The 21,499-nt window shown below is 37.1% G+C and overlaps 3 protein-coding genes and 1 long non-coding RNA gene across 5 annotated transcripts in view; 2 read left to right on the forward strand and 2 right to left on the reverse strand.

The window, feature by feature from the left end:
• LOC144654999 (meprin A subunit beta-like) overlaps positions 1-21,499 on the reverse strand; it is a 188,745-nt gene that overhangs the window by 17,439 nt on the left and 149,807 nt on the right. The window lies entirely within an intron of this gene.
• LOC144655467 (substance-P receptor-like) lies at positions 912-7,919 on the forward strand. 2 transcript variants are annotated; one of them, XM_078515720.1, is made up of 2 exons: positions 912-1,045; positions 4,430-7,919. In XM_078515720.1, the coding sequence occupies exon 2, from the start codon at positions 4,435-4,437 to the stop codon at positions 5,410-5,412; it is 978 nt and encodes a 325-aa protein (XP_078371846.1). In that variant the 5' UTR covers positions 912-1,045; positions 4,430-4,434; the 3' UTR covers positions 5,413-7,919. The 2 variants fall into 2 exon arrangements, with proteins under 2 accessions (XP_078371846.1, XP_078371847.1); XM_078515721.1 differs by lacking the exon at positions 912-1,045 and adding an exon at positions 4,001-4,144.
• On the forward strand, positions 9,601-21,139 carry LOC144655483 (uncharacterized). The gene is made up of 4 exons (XR_013571117.1): positions 9,601-9,675; positions 17,408-17,485; positions 19,399-19,438; positions 20,748-21,139. It is a non-coding gene; the product is annotated as an uncharacterized LOC144655483 (long non-coding RNA).
• Positions 18,471-19,330, reverse strand: LOC144654049 (uncharacterized). The gene has a single exon (XM_078514164.1). It carries the CDS (start codon positions 19,305-19,307, stop codon positions 18,471-18,473), a length of 837 nt encoding a protein of 278 aa, XP_078370290.1. The 5' UTR covers positions 19,308-19,330.

Here is a 21,499-nt window from a genome sequence, read left to right on the forward strand (position 1 = left end):
GAGTTAAGCAATAACTATTTTATTTTATTTTGCAACTACATATCTTAAATATGTCATGTCATAAATCGTGAGAATGACTCTCAAGTTAATGACTTGTTTAATTGTAACCTTAAATAGAAGCTTTTATTTTGTTTATTGCAAGCACGTACGTATTTTAACGAGCTTCCTAGTTCCTCCCCGTTTACCTGCTAAATAAGAGATGATTGGTTGATCGATTGATGGAAAATTATTTATTACACAGGTATAAATAGGCTGCTTTTATCTTATTAATTCCTTCCTTAGTTAAACCAAAAAAACCCTTCCCGCAGCGATAAGTTGTGTTTTACTGAACTCCCACTGTTCCCACCTGGGGCTCGCTTCTTGCCGTACTGATGTAACTCATAAATTTAAACGATATTGATTATGATATTTGAGATACAACTTTGTCCTTACATTTACCCATGTAAACAAAATAAAGTGGATGTTATAACAGCTTTCTCCGTTTTGTATTCATACTAGTAATTTGCTTAATGCTCTGCACGTAGTTCAAATAGAACATAATTAACATTTTAATGGTTTGAGATGAACATTTGTCAGGCATAGCTAAAGATTATTTATTTCTGTCGCAATGGGCGAAAAAATCCTTTTTTTTTTTTCAAAAAGTTAAAGACTATTTTTCAAATTCCTTTTTTTCAAAAAGTTAAAGACTATTTTCTTAAATTTGGAACATTTCTGCAAACAAGGTAAGGGAGCCACAACAACTACCAAAAAAGGCCATCAAAAAAAAGATGGAGCAATTATTGAAGATTGAGCTGCACGTCCTAAACGTCATCGATCATCTTGTCAAGCTGACTGACGACTACAAAATTACGCTAATGATATGCGGAACATGTACAATAAACTGTAACGACGACGCTAGTTTTGTCTGTCAGCGCCGAGTAGTCGCTTGTCTAAACAATAAGGCTTGTTTCTGAGTAACATCCCTAGTGGTTTACACTGCACTTCAGTTGAGGAACCGTTTGGACTATGGTTTAACAGTATTCTGAATTCTTACAGCCAAGTTATGGTGAGAAAAAGTTTCACATAAGATATATGACATGAAAAAAGTTATATTAGAGTTAAATATTTATAACTTTCGCTTGTGTTTCACGCGGTAGTAAACAATTCCTCGTAAGTACAAAAAATCTCATTTAAAAGGGAATTCTTTTCAGAAGACTTTAAGTTATGCGAAGACTTAAGCTAGACTTCAGAATCAATGCCCAGTTTGTGGCACTTCCCAGGTCAGCAAACATTTTCTCTTTTCAAGTTCAACCATACATGCGATTTGCATTTGGATAATAAAAAACTATCCAACTTCCAATTATCTCTGCATATTTCGTCAGTGAAAAGTTAAACGGTCGTCAACTGCACGAAAGTATGAGTAGTGCATTCCCAAAGTAAATAGAAAGAAGTTGCGCGGTGATGTGGGAATAGAGTTTCCATGAGCGAAAAGTCAACGAGACGCAGCTGAGTTGACTACTGTTCACAGAAAAGAGGTCGAGTAGTCCAATTGTTTTAGTAGAAACTCCAAAGGATTACGGTACAAAACCTGCAATTTTAAGTATTTTCAAGACAGAAATTAAAAATAATTTGCTCCTACCATTCAAGAGCAAGGCGCGCACGATTTTGTTTTATTAGCGAGACAACAACGCAGGAACCAATCAGTTTCGTGGATTTAATTTGCAATGTATAGAAAATGTATAATTCGTGAGTGTCTTGATGTACAAGTTTTTTATGCAATATTCAAATTCACTCTGATATTGTAACTAACGATGACAGATGTTGCTGTCGAAGATTGTATCTCAAACGTAAAAGCATTGTCTTTTTCTCAAAATTTATTAGTTGTCTGACATTTGAAGAAAATATTAATAATATGTTGATTGCTCCAGAACATTTTTGTCTTCCGGCCGAGTTTTGTGCCATTAAAAATTATGTGCTATGTGTTACTCTTCCATGTTTAAGTTATTGTTACGCTAGAATTTGGTTAATCTTTTTTTGTTGTTTCTTAATTTGAATATTAGTACTGTTAGCAGTCCTTCGTATTGAGGTGTTGTACTAAACGTTTACTAAAACAAGCAGGACAGAGACAGCAAGATTTTCAGTATTTCATCAGTGCGCATCACGCATTTACTTGATAAATAAAAAATAAACAATGTGTTAAGCACTGAACGCTAATTAAAGACACTGTAAACACAAAAACTGACAAAAAAAGGTTGTTGAGGTGAACTCTAGACTACCCCGAGCAAATAAATATTAATAAATAATAATATTGTCAACGCATCTCAGTTAATATCAAGGAAGTTCACTTGTAAAATTTCCATTTTAATCTAAATTAATCAGATATGTCCAGGATTGAACGCTAATGAGATGCACGTTCCTCATGACAGGCATCACAAATTGTCCTTATTAATAAAAATTCACACACCAAATTATGTCAAATATGAAGTTATATGGAAATGTCAAATAACACAGTCAAACATGAAGTACTCATTAAACAATACCTGCGTTCAATAATGGACATAAGTGAAATTAATGTATATTTTGTGGTCGTTGCCCTATTCTTAGCTGTAGACTAAATTCAACTTCAGACGTCATATGACTTCAGATCCTAGCAAGTAAAATATATTATTTTACATTACTCAAACTCGGCGTCAGAAGGAGACGATTATACAAGGAACATATTTTTATCTCATATGGTCATAAAACATACGTTATTCTCTCTATTTAAAGGGACACTGTCACGGGGATTTTAGTGCTTTTCGGTAAAAAGTACTAAAATTGGTGAATAGGTCTTCTCATAATATGAAATGCACCAAGTACATCAAGATGGAGATATAAAGTAAACCGAAGGATGAAGGAAAAAATAATAATTTTTAGGTGTTTTTAAAGTCCACAAGGACAAAACTTGAAAAAATTCAGCCTGATTTTTTCAAGTTGCGATCTAAAGTTCCTGATGGCATCACAACAATATCACTTGTTTATCGCTTCAGTGCACTTGCATAGTGATTTTTAATCAAATTCAACCACTACTCGTAGTTTCAATATGTCTTTAGGCTCTTGAGTTTTTGAAGTGAAACTGGTACAGTGTACATGTCCCTTTAAGCCTTGTTATGGAAATGTAAGAAAAAACGACAGAAAACAGTGTTTATTGAAATATAACGTTCCTCGCCTGCTCAACCGCGTGATGTGTTGCTGTGATAATAGTTCTTCTGAGGATTGTAGCATCTGTTTATCGCCCACCAAAGACGTGATCGAAAACCTCAATTTTTAATTCGCTTGTCGGCAGTGGCTGTAAGCATTAGACATATACTGGCAGTAGGCCCTTTTCAGTTCTGTCTGTCATGCGGGGTAGACAAAACAGTACGTGCCTGGAGAGTTTCATACCTCAAAGCCTACTGCATGCATCAACCGCAAGCAAAGAAGTACAAGTGAAAAACGCAACACCTTTAATCTATTTTTTATCTAATTTTGATTTATATTTGTAACGGTCATTTGAAAACCTTTGTTGAATTTGCTCGCTATAAATGAATATTATTATCATTATAAGTCGCCTGGTGTGCACTTGCATCACTCGCATCAATCGGACTACATAACCGCTTCCGCAAAGTCTGACATCGAGATTGATATGCTGTTTATCTGCGATCAAGCCTTTGTGACGCAAACGAGTTTGACAATCTTAACAAATAACGATAAATGTTTTTTAAACCGCACATCATTATTAAAAATTAATAATAAAGGGCACAGAAATTTTACAGAAATAAGAAACGCATACCCGATACTTAAGTGAAAGGTAGGTTTTATCAGTCTTTTTAAGCGTTAATATTCATACATAAGTAGTTTCATTTTCATTCTACCAAAACTTAATAGGCTAAAAACACAAACCCTTACCATTATTGCTTTAACATTTTCCTCGTTGGTGTCGATGAAAGCACTTCATTTTCTCTTCTAAGCTGCTTTTGTCATCGCCAAGATTCAAGACTATTGTCGAAACGAAACATCACTTAACACCCATTACGTTGTAAGATCGCGCAAGAGTACATATTTGCTTCACCGAATACATGCAGGGACGTTCTCAACTCAGGCCGTCGGGGCAGAGTAAGAAAAATTGCTTATTCAGCTAAAATATGTACGCACTGTGGACCTACTTTATTAATTATACCTGTTGACTATGGTATGAAGTCTTCACTAGTGAACTATTGGAATTTTATGTACTTTGCAATTTAAGTAAGACTGAAAAAGTTAGGTGTTAACGAATGTAATCAACGAACGAACGAATAAACTAATGAATGAATTCACGGTGAAAGGAAGGAAGGACATTTATTAATATTAATGATAGTCAACTGAATATTATAACCACCGTTCTGCTAAATTTTCTTTCAGTGCTTTAATGACAAACCTTGTTTCTCAACAGAAAAAATGGCGTCCACAGAGACCATTACATTTACCGTCCTGTACGCCATAACGTTCCTTGTATCCACTGTGGGAAACATTCTTCTAATCTACATCGTGTGGAAGAAACCCGACGCAAGATCACTGACCAGCTTCATGTTCGTCAACATGGCCGTGGCAGATTTGTTGGTGACGTTCGTGGTGATTCCTTACACTATTTCAGATTTCTACACGGGGAATGTGTGGCCGATGAGAGGTCTTATTGGAGAAATCACGTGTCGAGCAGTGCTATACGTCGCTTTTTTCACAATAAGTACGTCCATTTTATGCCTGACATTCATGGCGATTGACAGGTTTTATGCAGTCGTTTATCCACTCCGACGCCTTCTTTGGTTCCGAAGACCAAAAGTCCTTACACCAATTGTCTGGATCTTGCCAATGGCCTTGTTGTCTATCGTTCTGGTTTTTGTCGGCTTGTTTCCTAGGGATTCGAAATACGTATGTGGGGCCGACTACACCACTTTGGGAGAAAAAACGAAAGCCATTCGTGGAGTATATACTTACTTTTTCGTTATAAACTATCTGGTTCCTGTTAGTATCATTTCCATCCTGTACACCATAACTGCCCGTAAGTTGTGGTTCCATGAGGCACCAGGGGATGACGTGAGCCAAAATCGCCAGCAACAGCAACTGACCAAGAGAAAGGTGGTTCGAATGCTCATCATCGTCTTCACCGCGTTTGCTCTCTGTTGGCTTCCTGGGCAGGTCTATCAGCTTTATATGGCTATTACGTCAAATACTTTACAAACTGTAGCAAGCGCCTGCTTTTGGTTCGGCTACAATAACAGTGCCATTAACCCATGGTTGTACATAGGCTTAAACAGCAAGATGCACAGTGCATTTTCCAGAATGACCGGCAAAAAAAAGCACGACTTGAAAAGGGAGAGTAAAGAGATGACGCCCACAGCGATTAACGAGACCCAGAACACTGACACGCGCGTGTAAATAAGTAAGCGGTCAGAAGTACAGTATTAGTAATTCTAATATGTTGATTTTTTAGCTACATTGTAATATTAACTGTTCGACGTGTTAAGGGCCAGACGTTGTTAGCTTTGTTTGTTAGTTGAGTTTCTTATTTACAAGGATGCTCCTGAAATGGACTGTTTGCACAACCTGTACGGAATCGTCTTCAGAATTAAGTGAAAAGCGATTCGCGTTAAACAGTCGTGGGTATGTATACTCTGATATTTTTAACTGATTGATCTGTCTCACCGTAGTCTCTGCCTTCACACGACAAACAATTGGCCAACTCGAGTTGGTGTGTGTGAACGACGCAGCAACGGCAAACAAGTTGGCCAACTGTTGGTGACAAAATAGAACTTGTCTCTATTCTCACCAACAGTTTGCCAACTTGTTTGCCAACTGTTGTTGTGTCGTTCACACACACCAACCTGAGTCTGCCAACATGAGTTTGCCAACTTTAGTTTGTCGTGTGAAGGCCGCTTTATATTGGCTGTAGATGGCTGTGAACGCTCAGTTTAAGTCTAACGGCCAAAGATACCAACACCAGTTAACGACCAATGCTACCAACACCAGTTAACGACCAATGATACCAACACCAGTTAACGGTCAATGATACCAACACCAGTTAACGGCCAATGATACCACTACCAGAAAATTAACCCTAGTTAACGTTGAAGGAATGGTGGACACAAAGTGCCCGGTCTGATTTCAAACTTATCTTACAAAAAAGAGGATTCAAGCATTTATTGCCAAACTTTCTAACTTTCCTATAACTTATCTGGAAAGATTTTGGTTTGCAACTTGTTTTGACAATTGACTTGACGTTTCTATGGCAACGAGGCTGTTTAACCGAAATTTGGTGTCTTTTTAAGAAAAATATCAGTTTTACTGAGATGCTTGTTTTTAGAAAAAAATTTGGTCTAACATCTTAATAGTTTTGGTTCTTTTGGTTAATTTTAAATCATCGTTGGAGATTTCCTTACATTTTGAAATTCTGGATGGCGTCCTCCTATGTATGTTTGGCGACGTTTTAAATATATGACGTAATTTTCTCGTGAAATGACGTCAAAATTGACAAGTGATTGCCACTTAATTAACGATTTCGAGTAGCTTAAGGCACTTCACAAGTTTGATTGCCATAAAGAGAATACTTTTGAAGACACATTTAGGGGGAGGGGGCGAGGGGCAGTACCCCCCCCCCCCCAACCCTTCATTCCTCACCCCCACTCCATTTTCCTTTAGGTTCCTTAAACGGAAAAAAAGCTAGGGTTAAAAGGGTTATATTTCACCAATGAATTTGCAAGCAACTTTTCACTTGTAAGAATATTAAGCTGCACAACGTTTTGTTGAGTTCGCATAAAGCTTCTATATCCTTATTGAAAGAGTTGGTAAATGTTAACATTATTACAAAAATAAATTTTAAAAAATATTTAGTAATTTTTATTAACAAAAATGAAAGCAAACAAATCTTCTAAGACGATAAAACTTACTATTATAAAAACAAAATGGCAAAATATTATCACATGCATATATTATACATTTTTCCTTGATATTGTCTGAAAGTTATAACGTGTCAGTTAACAAGAGACAGTGTAATAGAACTATAACCTTTATTGAATGTTTGTATTTACTATATTAAAAAAAATGGAACAAAATATAAGGTGTTGTCGAGACGAGTTTCTATGAGGTGGCGGCATCAGACCAAGAAGCAGGGACCATGGAGTACGTCATTTCCTTGTTCTCTGATTTGTTGCTGGGAATTTCATAGATCGTCTATGATGCTTGGCAGTACCCATATAAGGTTAAACATTTATTGTTTATCATTGCATAGGAGATAGGTAGATAGATAAACCCTTCCTTTAAGAGATCGTACAGTAAAAAGCACTGCGGTTTTTGCCATTCCGAGGTTGCACATGGAACTGGGGCGAGTTTTAACTTTAAACCAATCGATAAACTGACACTGAATATAAAAGACCACGTCGAGGATGGACATTTGACTAAGTTTGGAGGTTTATGTTTTAAAGAGACCAAGTTAAGGGCCTTGAAACATGGTTCAAAATCCATACAAACGTCTCTTATTTTGATACTGCGTACTCCAAAACCATACAAACTCTTAAATTGTTTAAATATTTCTATGATAAACTTTAAAATGAGCAAATATGGTGATTTTCATCTCGGCTTCTTCCAAACAGTACGTCGATAGCATAAAGTGCTGTCAAAATTCAAAACGAAGAAATTAAATTCAACAAGAACTTTTAAACGGAACAGCAGCCATAGTGATAAAACCAAGTTTTGCTGTTTCTGCTTTTAATTCTAGAGACAGTAATAAATTGTTTTGCCTTGTTAGTAAAAACAAATTAATTTCTTAAATTTACGCAAAACCTGATTTATCTCAGGCAACCTTTAACAGAGACCGTAATATGTATATTTTACGATTATCTTATTACTTTGTAGAAGTATAATTAACTTATTTAATTTGCATTGTTTTGAAGAGATAATAAAGTTGATAAAGGTTGTGTTGGTTATTGATTATATAACTGTCTATCAGACCAAGTTTAAAATAAACGCGTTGGGTGTTTATTTGAGAAAATACGATACATAATTGTGAGGCAGAATCTTATGAATTTCTATGTGCATTTTGCAGCGATTTAATAAGCGGGTTGTATCAGTTTCAAAAGTGATTTTTCTGTAGTCTATGCACCATTTCTTTCGATTCGACTAGGAAACTGTTATATCTAAGTCTTCGTCTAGATCAATCCTTTTTAGCTTACTTGCGCTTTTTATCCCGTTTGCGAGCTTGGGAATGGGAACAAAGTGAAGTGAACCATTAATTACAGTAAAACCGGATGTTCTTTTGATGGACTCTGCAATGTTGCGTCGCAATAATTGGTGGTTTTCATCAGAGTTTGTTTACATGAAAAACAACAGAACATATAAGATTGTAGAGGAGGTGGAAATTATAGTTCTGTAGCGTTCTTCAGAACCGACTTATTACGAGAATAATTTTAAGAAAACTACAGTACTTTGTACGCAGTCGCCATGTTTGTGACTTCATTACCGGGGCACAAATATGGTGGCAAAAATTAAAAATGCGATAAAATACCCGTTTTGTGACGTTTTTTTTTTTTTTTCACTTATATCAGTTAAGCAGTTCAATTTTTGTATCATTTTTTTTTTTCAATTGGACATGCGTATATGAAGAACAACAGACATGAGTATCATTGAAAATAATTTCGGCCACTTCAAAATTTGGCAGAGTAAGTCAAGTCATATATCTTCCCCGCAAACAGACAGAGCTCAACGATCGTGTCAAAAAGTACACACGAGTGACCACGACTGTCTACGAGTGACCACGACTAACCACGAGTACAAATTCGTCAAAATAACTTGCTGCCATCATAATGACGTCACCTTTTCGTCACTTTATCAAATAATCATCACCATTTAACCGCAAATAACCATTTCTCCAATCCTCAGACTGATATATGTAAATATTGTTATATAGCTAGAAATTTGTTTCCCAACAGCGCGCGCAATTATTCGCTAATTCAAGGTCACATGACATCTAACAATAAAAACTGTTTCCCGCCAAAAGTCTCAGGCAATGTTGCAAAATCTATGACATCAGAGGGTAACATTGCAATGTTGACCGCGAATGTTGACCGACGATTTTTTACATATATGGTCCTATTGCGGTTAAGATAAAGTAACGTCCCGATGACGTTAATGATGATGTCAAAAACAATATATTTTGATGAATTCTTTCTTGTGGTCACTCGTGGTCACTCGTGTGTACTTTTAGACATGATCGAGCTCAACCCAGGCAAAGGCTACAAAATGTTAGTACTTTGTCTGATCATTGGGGAATAAATCTACTGGTATTTAAATATCTTTTCCAAGACGCTTCCTAGCTATTGTAATATAATAGTTCATTGCTACTTTGTTTAAGGCAACTCTGCCTAACTACCGGCTCAAATCAACCATGTGTTCAGAGGCGAGTCGTCCAATGTAACGCGGAAGAAATAAGTTGAATGTATTATTTGGATCAATGATTGTAGCTTTATCATGGACATTATTAATATTTTACTTCAGTAGTTTTCGCTGAATCATGATGACTCGTTTGCTATAACAATAAAACAATAAAATATTTTAAAAACAAGTGGTTTCCTTGGTAAACGAACATTGTCAGCATTCGCTGCAGCCTGAGAAGATCTCGATAGTTTATTCCAACGTCTTGTTGGTCAAGTGAGTGAAGTATACATGTTTATACAGTGGAATCTCAATTTTGGAACCTGATATAACTCAAACCAAAAGTCATTACCCCTCCCCCATTCAAACACCACAATTTGACCCCCGACTTCTCGAACGGCCCGACCGCTCGAGCCAATTTTCGTTTTCCTTGGAGGTTAGAGAAATCGGGATTCCATTGTATGACCTTAATGTTGTTTATTTACTACTGTTTACTCTTTAAGTTATATATATTGAAACCTTTTAAGTGGCGATGTCCTTTAAAGCGGACCACCGCATTTCGGGTCGGTACAAAGTTTTCCTTCAAACTTTGCCCAGTGAACTATCTTGGTTCATAAGTAAATGCAACGGCTTTAGTTTTTTGAAATACGTTAAAATATATTTTTTAGAGCCTATAACAGCCAAGGCGACTTAAAGGCTAATTTTGATGGTCACTACAACGAAAAATTACACAAGTTGACGAGCTCGGCACACAAAAACCGCCGACCGAGACAGAAAATTATTATAATCCCATGAAAGGTGGTCCTTGAAAGATTGTAAAAACATGTTTGTTTTAATATTTTTCTTATTTTCAGGTTCGGAAAAATTTATATCTCAACAACCGTCATATCGCTTTTTATAAACATGTTAATCTACCCTGACTTTGCTAGCCGTTATTTTCCAAGTCCAGACCAGACTATTCTAAGTACCAGCTGAATTCTACTAAATAGATGCCAGAGAGCACAGAAATCTAAAAATACCTTGCACTTCTTACTTTCTTTTGCCACAGCGACCTCCAACTTTTCGTGTTTTAAGCGAATCTTTCACACGCATTATGCAAATGAGGTTGTAAACCGAACAACGGTTGTTTTCAACAAAAACGGTTAAATTGTAAAATTTTGGCATTGGAAGTAAAAAATACTGGGAGTATGATAGAAAGAAAACTTGCAAATGATATAAGTAGTTAAAATTTACGAATTATTCGGTCTCGAACTTTGCATGCTTTCAAGACAAATGTAACAATTAACTGTTGAACTTGGACCGATTTTTTTCAAACAAACCGTTCTAGTTTTTTGAAACTCGCTGTGTTTTATCTATATTTAAATATGAAAGCATTCAAGGTGTAAAATTTAAATAATTCATTCAGTTTTAACTGGTCTAACAAGTTGGAGTAATGTACCTTTAATTTGAAATCAACAATTTGTGACCCCTTAATTCAGTTGACTTGTTTTGTTACCATTTTATAACTTTGCAATTTTATTTAGTTAACCTGCTGTTAAAAGACACATTCCTAAACGTGTTTTGCATACAGCAGCATTCATTATTCTCAGCCTGAATTCCCGCCGTATTTGTGGTCGCCTAAGCTACTTTCTATAAACCGCCTTACAATTAAACCGAATTTGCGTGACTTTTTTGTGTGTAATGCATAAACAGGATTTGCATGGGGAAAACTGGACAGTTTGTACCGTCAAAATTCTATTGCTACAATTCACGTTACCTGTTTTAAGGATGCCCAAAGACATTTGGCATTGTTATTGTTATGCAAAAATTAACGTGTGCGCCAAGCACATGGGCACACATATGGAAATTTCTGGCGCACAAGAACAGTTTTCCTTTATCAAGCGCACCAAGGACGTCCACGAAGAAACAAGGAGGGGGAGGGGGGGTCGGGGGGGGGGGGGGGGGGGGGGGCAAAGAGCCGATATTCCGTAAATCTATTCCGTAAGGCTATTAAGCAGATTACGGTATTTTCGTTTAAGTCGGATCAGGTGCGTAGAGAATTACCATACACTTTCTCTCACATAAAACTAGTCCAGTCCCTGAACTCTCTCTTCCGCGCGCCCTTTATAGAGGTTGAAACCAAGCGTGTGAAGAGAGAGTCCAGGATAACTTGCATGTGCATGAGCCGATCCCCCCTCCCTAAATTGGGGAAAAAACATATTTGGCAGCACTTTTGAAAACGCGCTCTCACAAATAACGAGCTCAACTACGCAACTGTGCACACTATACTAAAGCAGGATCACCGGAATAACTTTAAAAAAGCCTACAGCTGTAGCTTGCCAGTCATTGTCTACGCACGTGATTCATGTCGCAACGTCATGCCACGCCATATATTGAGCGCGCGCGCTGTGAAAGCTTTCTGAGCACATATAGGATGGGTAGCCGTTCCGCTCACTTCGCTTTGAGTTTGCTCTTTTAAATGGTCGGTGACCCCTACTTTTTCTTAACGGACTACTTTCGTTAATTAATATCTACGTTTTGCGAGAAAATGAAAAAAATCTATCGAGTGGAAGTTTGTTTTCATTGTCCGACTGACGTTTGAATTTCGCTTTTTGAGCTTCTCGTTTTGCCGTACGAAAGTTTTTAATGCCTTTTTCAGGTTTAAGTCTTACAAAAAGGATATCAACACAGGAATTATTTACGTAACAGACGCCCTTCTACAAAATGTGACTAAGATTGTTTGCCTCCGCTCACTAATCTTCGATATTTTTAACTACAAGCCTTGTAAACAGTGCTGAATTTCGCGTGCCAATTTTGCAAAATCAGGGTAGTTTTCCACACGCTTTATCTCGGAAACAAAGTCGGTGGCCGCAGCAAAAATTTTAAAAAAATCTATCGAGTAGAACATTTTGACGCGAACGTCCTTAAGCAAGTGACGCCACACTCCTCGCTTCTGATTGGTTCCTTCTGAGCATGCGCATGCAAGCTATCCTGGACCCTCTTTTCGCATGCCCGGGTTCAACCCCTATAAAGGGCGCGCGGAAGGGAGAGTTCAGGGACTCTGAAAAGAAATAAAAATAAATGTAAAAACTAGGAGTTGCTGATAGCAAGTTAAGTGCTGCGAAGAGAGTTATAAGAATAATAATAATAGTAGGAACGAACGGAAGGTCATAGGAATGTTTCGAATTTTCACATTTTCAGATGTGAAAGATGTGATTTCTCTCAGCGAGTGAAATGCTGGTGATGCTTATGACTGTTTCCAAACACAACCTTGCGTGCACGTGCAATTCGATTGCAAAGCCATCAGAAACACCAATTTATGACGTCAAAAAGCTCAAAGCTCGTTCCATTCCAGTGCGAGGTCATTATGAAAACCTTTGCGTGGAGCCTTCGCAAATCATTGTACTTTTTGCTGGGTATATTTCGCGCTTAAGACTCAGAAAGTAAAATTCCTCCTTAAATAAGCTTAGGAATGAATAATTTTAGTGTTTGGTTGCAGAACAAAGACCTTTAAATTAACGGTATAAATTGAGTAAGTTTCGATTTCGTGTTTGACAACAACTTGGCTTTACTTGATCTTGCATATTTATAGCTTTTCCTGACTATTTTTTCTGACTTTTTCTGACTGACTATTACACGTTCGGACGTCGTTTCTCGTAGCTCTGAAAATGCCAGGGCATGTTTTCGGATATGCAATTATACGGGAATTATCAAAGCGAATTATAAGAGGGCCTCGTAAATTCGTTATTCATCAGAGCTGGCGCATAAGGGATGAAAAGACCGTTTCCCCGGCACTATACTTGACCATCTTGCTCAAGAGAGGTTTCTTGGGAAGTATTAACAAAGTACTGAACAGAAGCGCAAGCGGCAGCGCTTTAAAATTTAACTTCTTGCTCTTTAACGAAAAGGACATCGCAAACGACAAACGCAGCTTCCACATTTTACATGCCGCTGATCATACGTACTGCATGTACTCAAAATCATCGCCAGTTAAAAAGTCAAATCAAGTGTGTCGCCTATATAAAGCGCCCAGGCCCGCGCGGACAGTCAAAAATAGTTCTGCTGCTACGCTAAGGCTTCGCAGCAATAAATTAGAAATTACAAGGCTAAAGGAAGGTCTTTTATAGCTGGTGAGTCATTAAGGCCCTTTCTTATTTTTTTTTTTTTGCCTTTGCCATTAGGGGTGGATCATTAGATTATGATGGGGGTGAGTGATCTATATTTGAGTCAAGAAAACAGACAAGTACTTTTTTGAGAAAAGTATTTCTTTGAAAAGTATTTTATTTGCAATGAGATAGTGCTTTCCTTTCCTTTTTTTGGAGGAAAATGATATGATCTCAGAGTGTAGTACACTCTTTTTTTGTAAGAAAATATTCTTATTTTTCTGCCGATTTTAGGCTGAAAATATTCTTATGAACATTATTAGAAAATACCGTTTGACATTTCCGTTTTAGCAAGTATTGGGTAATCAATTACAAGTGTTTGGTGTCCAGATCTGTATCGCGTTACATTGTGCACATGTACCATTGCTTTTCGTTGCAGCCTGGCCGTTTTGGCGTTAAAACAAAGCATTCCTCACAGAGATAAAGTGACGGAAATGAAAATACCTGATTTTGTTTTAACTAAAACTACCGGTATATTCTTTTTTAAAATCTCAGCCTCGGATTTATTCCTAAAATATTATTATTAAAAATTTGCAAATTTCAGCCTCGATATTCTTATAAACTACATTCTTATAAAATAAAAAGAGTGTAAGTTGTACCGTGTAGTGGCGACGGGGATCAGAGACGTTTCTAACCTGCGATCAGGTGTTATTTTTCTAGATCGCAGGTTAAGACGTTTCTTGTTATAAGCTCAAAGTGAAATTAGTGTAAGGTGTGATAGCACATCGTAACATTAAGACCAAATGGATAAGCAAAAAAGTCGAACGAACCGAAATAAAGAACCACGCTATTAGTTCTAAAAAGATTTAATTATAAATTATTAGCCGTGTCACGTCAGTTTCCGTTTTGTCACGGAAAAACTCGCCCCAGGGATCTAAATTGGAGTCAAGGAAACAGACTTGTAAGTATTTTTTTGAATAGCGTATTTCTATGAAAAGTATTTCATTTGCAATATATATAAGGCAGTGCTTTTCTTTTCTATGTTGGAGGAGAATATCTCCTATTGCACTCAGAGGGAAGATAATTGAACGTCGATACTCACAAATTTGTAAGTATAAGATGTGTGTAAATAAAATTCAGCTCCCACGATCGAGCTTTGAAGTATTAAAATACCTAATACACAGAGATAGACTAAAACTTAAGGATGTCTGTGCATGTAACAAAGAAGTTAAAAACGAAATTCATCAGGAAGAAAGGCAATTAAGGCCACAAAGGACCGTCTTCAGCTACTTCTTGCAAAATGGAAGGTAACAGGAAAAAAATATTGTTTTTAACTTCGTACAGGTATGTGATAATTTAATTAAAATGTCACGAATTCTTTATTTCAATGTGTGGTGTTAAAATTGAACTTATTTACTGAGAAAGCGTTGAGATTCCAAAAATAACAAAACTGTTAACTCAACAATAGAAAGCAGCAAAACCTAAGAGTACACAATCCAATAAGTTTACCTGACCAAGTTTAGCAGTCAACGCAACTGCATTATTAATTCCCATCAGTACGAATTCAAAGTTCCAGGACGAATAATTCGCCGTTTTTAACCACTTAAATCGTTTGCAAGTGATCATTCTGTGAAATCACCCGTATTTTTGACTTGCAATGCCGAAAGTCAACAAATAAACCGTTTTTGTTGAAAACAACCGTTGTTCGGTTTACAACCTCATTTGCATAATGCGTGTGAAAGATTCGCTTAAAACACGAAAAGTTGGAGGTCGCTGTGGCAAAAGAAAGTAAGAAGTGCAAGGTATTTTTAGATTTCTGTGCTCTCTGGCATCTATTTAGTAGAATTCAGCTGGTACTTAGAATAGTCTGGTCTGGACTTGGAAAATAACGGCTAGCAAAGTCAGGGTAGATTGACATGTTTATAAAAAGCGATATGACGGTTGTTGAGATATAAATTTTTCCGAACCTGAAAATAAGAAAAATATTAAAACAAACATGTTTTTACAATCTTTCAAGGACCACCTTTCATGGGTTTAGAATAATTTTCTGTCTCGGTCGGCGGTTTTTGTGTGCCGAGCTCGTCAACTTGTGTAATTTTTCGTTGTAGTGACCATCAAAATTAGCCTTTAAGTCGCCTTGGCTGTTATAGGCTCTAAAAAATATATTTTAACGTATTTCAAAAAACTAAAGCCGTTGCATTTACTTGTGAACCAAGATAGTTCACTGGGCAAAGTTTGAAGGAAAACTTTGTACCGACCCGAAATGCGGTGGTCCGCTTTAAAGGACATCGCCACTTAAAGTGCCCTCCCGGAGGCTTGCTCGTCACTGAAGAGCTGTTTACGTACGCTTACGGGCGTTTAGGCAGTTCTTTGGGGGTAAATTATAAAAACCGCTTTGTATTGTTTACTAGATTAAAAGCAATGAGCTGATGGCAGTTTTATTTCAAAGGCGATACTAATGTTTTGGTGGTAGAACTACATATAGCACTAGAAAAATTCATTTTGCGATGTGCAGTTGCCAATCATTTTAACCCTATTCAGACCGGGGGGGGGCTTTTGAGGCCCGCGCTGACTTTGATCTTTTATAACTTTTTTAAGATTTAACCAAACGCTGCCAAACTTTCTGAGTTTTCCTAAAATTTATCTGGCAACAATATGGTAAGGTTGGATGATGCATCAGGAACTTGACATCACCATGGCAACGGCATTTTGACAGGCATGTTTTCCCAAATTTGTAATTTTGCGTGTTTCTGTTAATAAAAATCAACTTAAATGAACCTATTTTTACATTTTTACGGGTTTAAAGCACATTTTTATTCATTTTGAGTACTTTGCAATGATTTTGGGTGGTTTTCTGGCATTTTGGAAAAAATTTGAAATCCAAGATGGCGGATCCAAGATGGCGGCTGTTTTGACATCATGATGTAATTGTCACGTGATGTGACGTCACAATCCCACGTGAAGTATACCAAAAGAAAGAGTTTCGGACGTACAATACATCCTATAAGTTTCATGGTGACTGCTTAAATATTCTGGAAGTTACATAGGGGGGGCTTCCGAAGCCCCCCCCCCGGTCTGAGAAGGTCCAAAAAAGCCCGGTCTAAATAGGGTTAATATTTGGATGGCCTTATTGTAATAAGTGCACATGTCTTTTGTTTAACTGGAAACATATCTAAGAATGTGTGGTTTGGCTTGCCGTGTGGTTTGTCCTGCAAGAGGTCGAATACCGCTTATGCGGGCATCGTAGTGACCACGGAAAGTGTCCTTATTCACGAGACTTTCGTAGTTTGGGGCTTGATTTAAGCAAAAACAGTGTATGAACCAAAACAAATTTCCGTAACAACAGGATGACCGCATTTACGTCATACCAGCCTAAATCAACCATGTGATGAAAGGTCTTACGAGTGATGCGAAAAAGAGAATTGAGCTGAAAACGCTTGTATCACTGATTTTGGCTGCACCATGGATTTCACTGCTATTTTACGTTCAGTAGCTTTTGCTGAATCACGATTCGCTTGCTATACACAAAACCGTTTTAAGAATTAATGTATGCTCTTTGGCTTTGGTGAAGGAATATTGTTTGCCTTCATCGTAACCAGAGAAGATCTCGAATGTTTATCCCAACGTCAGTTATCAGTTACGGAGTGAAATATTTATGTTTAAATGCTGCTCTTCCTTACTTTTTTTCATAATGCCTTCCCAGAGGCTTGCTTGCTACTGTAAACCCATATACATCTAGGGGCGTTAACGTTTAGGCAGCATTTGACGGTATTAATTAAAATAATGATTGTTTTTTGATTGATTACTTAATGAAATGATAAATAAGAAAAAATATATAAGATAGGAACCAAATCCAATATCCGAACACCGGTATAATATCCGAGCTATCAACATTTAAAAAGGCAGTTCTGTTTTTTCCTTGCTAGACGAGCAGTAGCATCCAAGCCATGAAGATATACATTGCTCTGGTGTTGTTGTGCCTTGTTTCCTTGCAAGCCCCACAAGTAAGTTTGTTGTTAGGATTATTCATAAAAACCTTAAATGCGATTTTTGTGGCCATGTGATCGGGCGCATTATTGGCCTTTCTACTGATAGAGCATGAGTCAAAGTTACGCTATAATTATGTCATTTTTAAGGAAAATGGTGCTGCGGTTTATAGAACCAGTCTAATTTTGTACGATGTTCCTCTATTTAAGTTTGTAAATCCGTTTATCTTTTTAGTTTTTAAAAATGTTTACGAGAATATTTATCTCGCACCTGAATCAATTTATATCTTGCCTTTAATTTATGAAACATGGCAAAACACAACCGACTTAACTCAAAAATTGTCTTAGCCTTTCAGATATTGCCGAAATACATCAATTATTGAAGCAATAAATCTTTTGCGAGTTTTTATTTTGAGTTCCCGCTTCATGAGCCATTTTCTGAGAAATAGAAGGAGAGGGGAAGTGAAAAGTGTCAAAATAATTTCCATTTATAACACCTTCATCTAGTTAAATCTTACTAAACTTGGAGTTAGCGAAAAAAATCGTTCTCTATTACCAATTTATGCTACGATATTTTAGCAAGGGCCCAATAGCAGTTTTCACCATGGTTTTTTCTATATAGTATTTATATCTTGCTTGAGTACGTAATAAGAATCTTTACGAAAGATTAGTTTTTCCTTTTTTTTTCTTTAACCCATGTTAACAAATCATTTCTATTTCGACAGTCATTAACGCTTTTTTTTTTGTTATGAAATTTAGCAATATAAAATCACGACGTTTCGACCTCTCCGAGGTCATTTTCAAGTGCGAATAACTTAGGCAAAATTGTCACGAACGCTGAAATGCGATAAAATATGTAAAAATAAATGACAAAATATTAATGAAGTTAAAAAGGGTTAAAAACTTAAAAATACAGAAACAATAAGAGTAATTAAAAAGAAAAAACCGACCTAAACAAATAGTTTTGCGCGGATGGAATCGCATTGTTTGTTCAGAGTTGGTTTCAGTTCTTTGATGAAAAGCATTTCATAAATACAGTAAGGCAGTCAAACTTGCCCTGACACTTCTTCAAAATTCTAAAAAACTGCGCAATGTCATCTGGGGCCATACCGTGTTGTTCCTTGAGGTGATTACCAATGGCCGATCCCTTGTGTTCTTCAATTCGTTGGTGAAGATGTCGGCACGTGTATCCGACATACCCTGCATCACACAGGTTACACTGAAAATTATACACAACGCATTGTTGATTCACAAGGGGTGGCTTGTCTTCCCTCACTTTGATTTCATCCTTGATTTTCCGACTCGTGTACACGGGGCTGATGTCTACCTTGATCTTCCGGCTGAGGTCTCCAAGTTGTCTGCGGACCGAATTTGCAGATTTCTGGTCTTTGAAAGGCAGCACGATTCTGATTGGGTCTTGCTTCTCAAGATCGTTTTGTTGGGTAGGTGCGCCCTCGGACACTTTAGACTCAATAAATTGACGGATGGTAGACTGTACAAGTTCTTCTGGGTAGCACAGACGGGAAAAGGTCACTTTGAGGCGTTCACACTCTTGATGAAACAATTTCCACGAAGAAGAGAGCTTGAATGCACGGTTGAGCATGGTGTTCAATAGTGATCGTTTATATCTTACATCCACATGGCTATGATAGTGTAACAATAGACCGGTGTCCGTAGGCTTTCGGTACACCTTCGTGTCTAGATGACATCCATTCCTGATGATATCCATTCCCAAGAAGGGGAGTCTGCCATTTTCTTCAAGCTCCATTGTGAAGTTGATAGAAGGATGACTGTTGTTTAATGTAATTAAGAACTCAGAGGCTGTTTCTACATCAGGCATTGCGCTAAGCGTATCATCGACATAGCGTTTGTAGAAGGCAGGCATCTCGTTAACGCTCATTAACGCTCTTTCCTCATTTAATTTCCTGCAGGCTTTTGGGGCCAAACTCGGGAAGAGGGACATTAATGAAGGTAAGAGGCTAATCAAGATTTCAACCTAATGTTTTTTTTCCTCATGAAACTGATCTAATGGCTAAAGATGCATTTACTAAAGTAAAACGCAAGAATGAGCAGGATAATTGTTTTATCATTCAACAAATTGTCAACAAAACATATTTTGCAGATGAAAAAACTGTAGTTATGCAGCGCTTTACAAGACTTCGGACGAATCTTCGCAACCTACGTAAATCGTAGGATATCTGTTATGTACGGATGACAGATAACGTTAACATTTCGACCATATATGGACAGCGAGCATTTGTTGAATAATGATGTAGGATAGCCTACAAATAATAGTCTGCTCATGCACTTTACTAGCCTCGTACGCAGACGTTCTCTTGGCTCGTCACGCAATTTTTCTGCAAATAAGATTTTACCCATGCGTAGTTGTGTCAGATTCTGTGAATGTGTGAGAGAGCGGTTTGATTTGTCTACTAGATCCGAGAAAATAGCAGAAATATAAATAGGGCAATGACAATTTCCCTTAATGTATTTCGGCAATGTCTGAAAGAAAAAGAATTGGATAAAGACCAGCCGGTATCGTTGAAAGCTATGCTTTTCTTCTGTATTTTTTTTTTAAGCATAGAAGGGCAGTTCCCAGTTCCCGAAGCTAATCAGTGTACAAAGCAAATTCTCGCAGATCAATTAATTGCCTCAGCCTTGGGCTTTAGCAAACAATTCATCTGCTCGCCATTGAAAATTCGCGATATTTTGCTCATTTTCCTAACTATCAGCGAATCGGATCAGCTGTGTAGTGAATGAAAAGGAAACGCTTTGAATCGGTTTTTCGTCGTGAGCTGTTTCATCTGATAAAATGTTTCACATGTGAACCGCTTACTCCAGCTCAAAAGTCCCTCTTGTAACATGCTTTTAAATAAACAACGTCAAAAGGTCTACCTTCCTTGGGTGCAAAAAAATACAACATTTTAACTTTATCAGCTTATCTTAATTCATGCAATCGTTAGAAGGAAATCTAAATCAGATTAGTTTTAGAACTTCTGTCGTTGTGTGAAAGCTATACACCAAACTGCAGACGCATACTGTGGTTTACATGATGTCATATTTCGTCATGACCCTGGTTGAAAACGGTTTACAGCACTGAAGCACACTGTAATAAGAGGATCTAATATTAATGGGTTCAACTTACTAGCGACGACGGGCGAAAAATATAACTGACAACCGACAAAGTAATAAACTTTTAAATGACTACCGAAATGTGGACCCCCAACCCCCACCCATTCAGATTTTTTCAGTAACATTTTTGTTTCTCTTTTTTTTTCAGCCGAAATTTGTCCCCAAGAAACAGGTCATGGCAAGTGCAAGTCTGATCCGTGTAAGGATGCAAACTGCGGAACTGGCTTTATTTGTAATAGTTGTCCAGATTCCTGCCGTTTTTACTGCCTCGGTCTCGGCAAATAATTGATCTGCTCGCCACAAACAAAAAGCGATGTTTATCCATACATACATACATTACCTTAATTTAACTCGAATTAAAAGAGTAGCTGTTGAAGCTAATATCTTCGAGATAGAGAAAAAAAAAGAAAAAAGAAATTAAATAAATAAGAAAAATAATGGTGATGATGGTGATAGAAAATAAGTCTACTAGAGAGATCCGACGTCTTCTAAAAGATGCATATCGGGTAACATGTGTAAATTTTGAGAGCTGCAGACCAATAAAAACAATCTAAAAAATGAATTGTGTTTGTTTGATGGTTATGGTATGGGTTATAGGGTATCAAAAAAATGTATCCCAACTAAAGTTCAAGCATAAAGCAGCAGGTTACCAATGATTTTGAACATGACAACGCTTTTTGGCTTAAATACATGTCATCATCGGTCAGTCACAACACCTACGTGAATGTTTTAATATACAAGTTTCTGACAATAGGTGTTACTTTTAACATCATATTTTCACTGTAGTATAGGTGTCTTTAGACACAATCGGCTGTTCTAATCGAATTTGAACGTGTTCAAATTTTTCTCTAGTAAGAGTCGACGACAGTTTTTGCTCTCGAAATGTGCGGTTTTTCTCAA

Source organism: Oculina patagonica, chromosome 5 (assembly GCF_052425735.1).
Source record: "Oculina patagonica isolate OP01 chromosome 5, crgOcupat, whole genome shotgun sequence".
NCBI lineage: Eukaryota > Metazoa > Cnidaria > Anthozoa > Scleractinia > Oculinidae > Oculina > Oculina patagonica.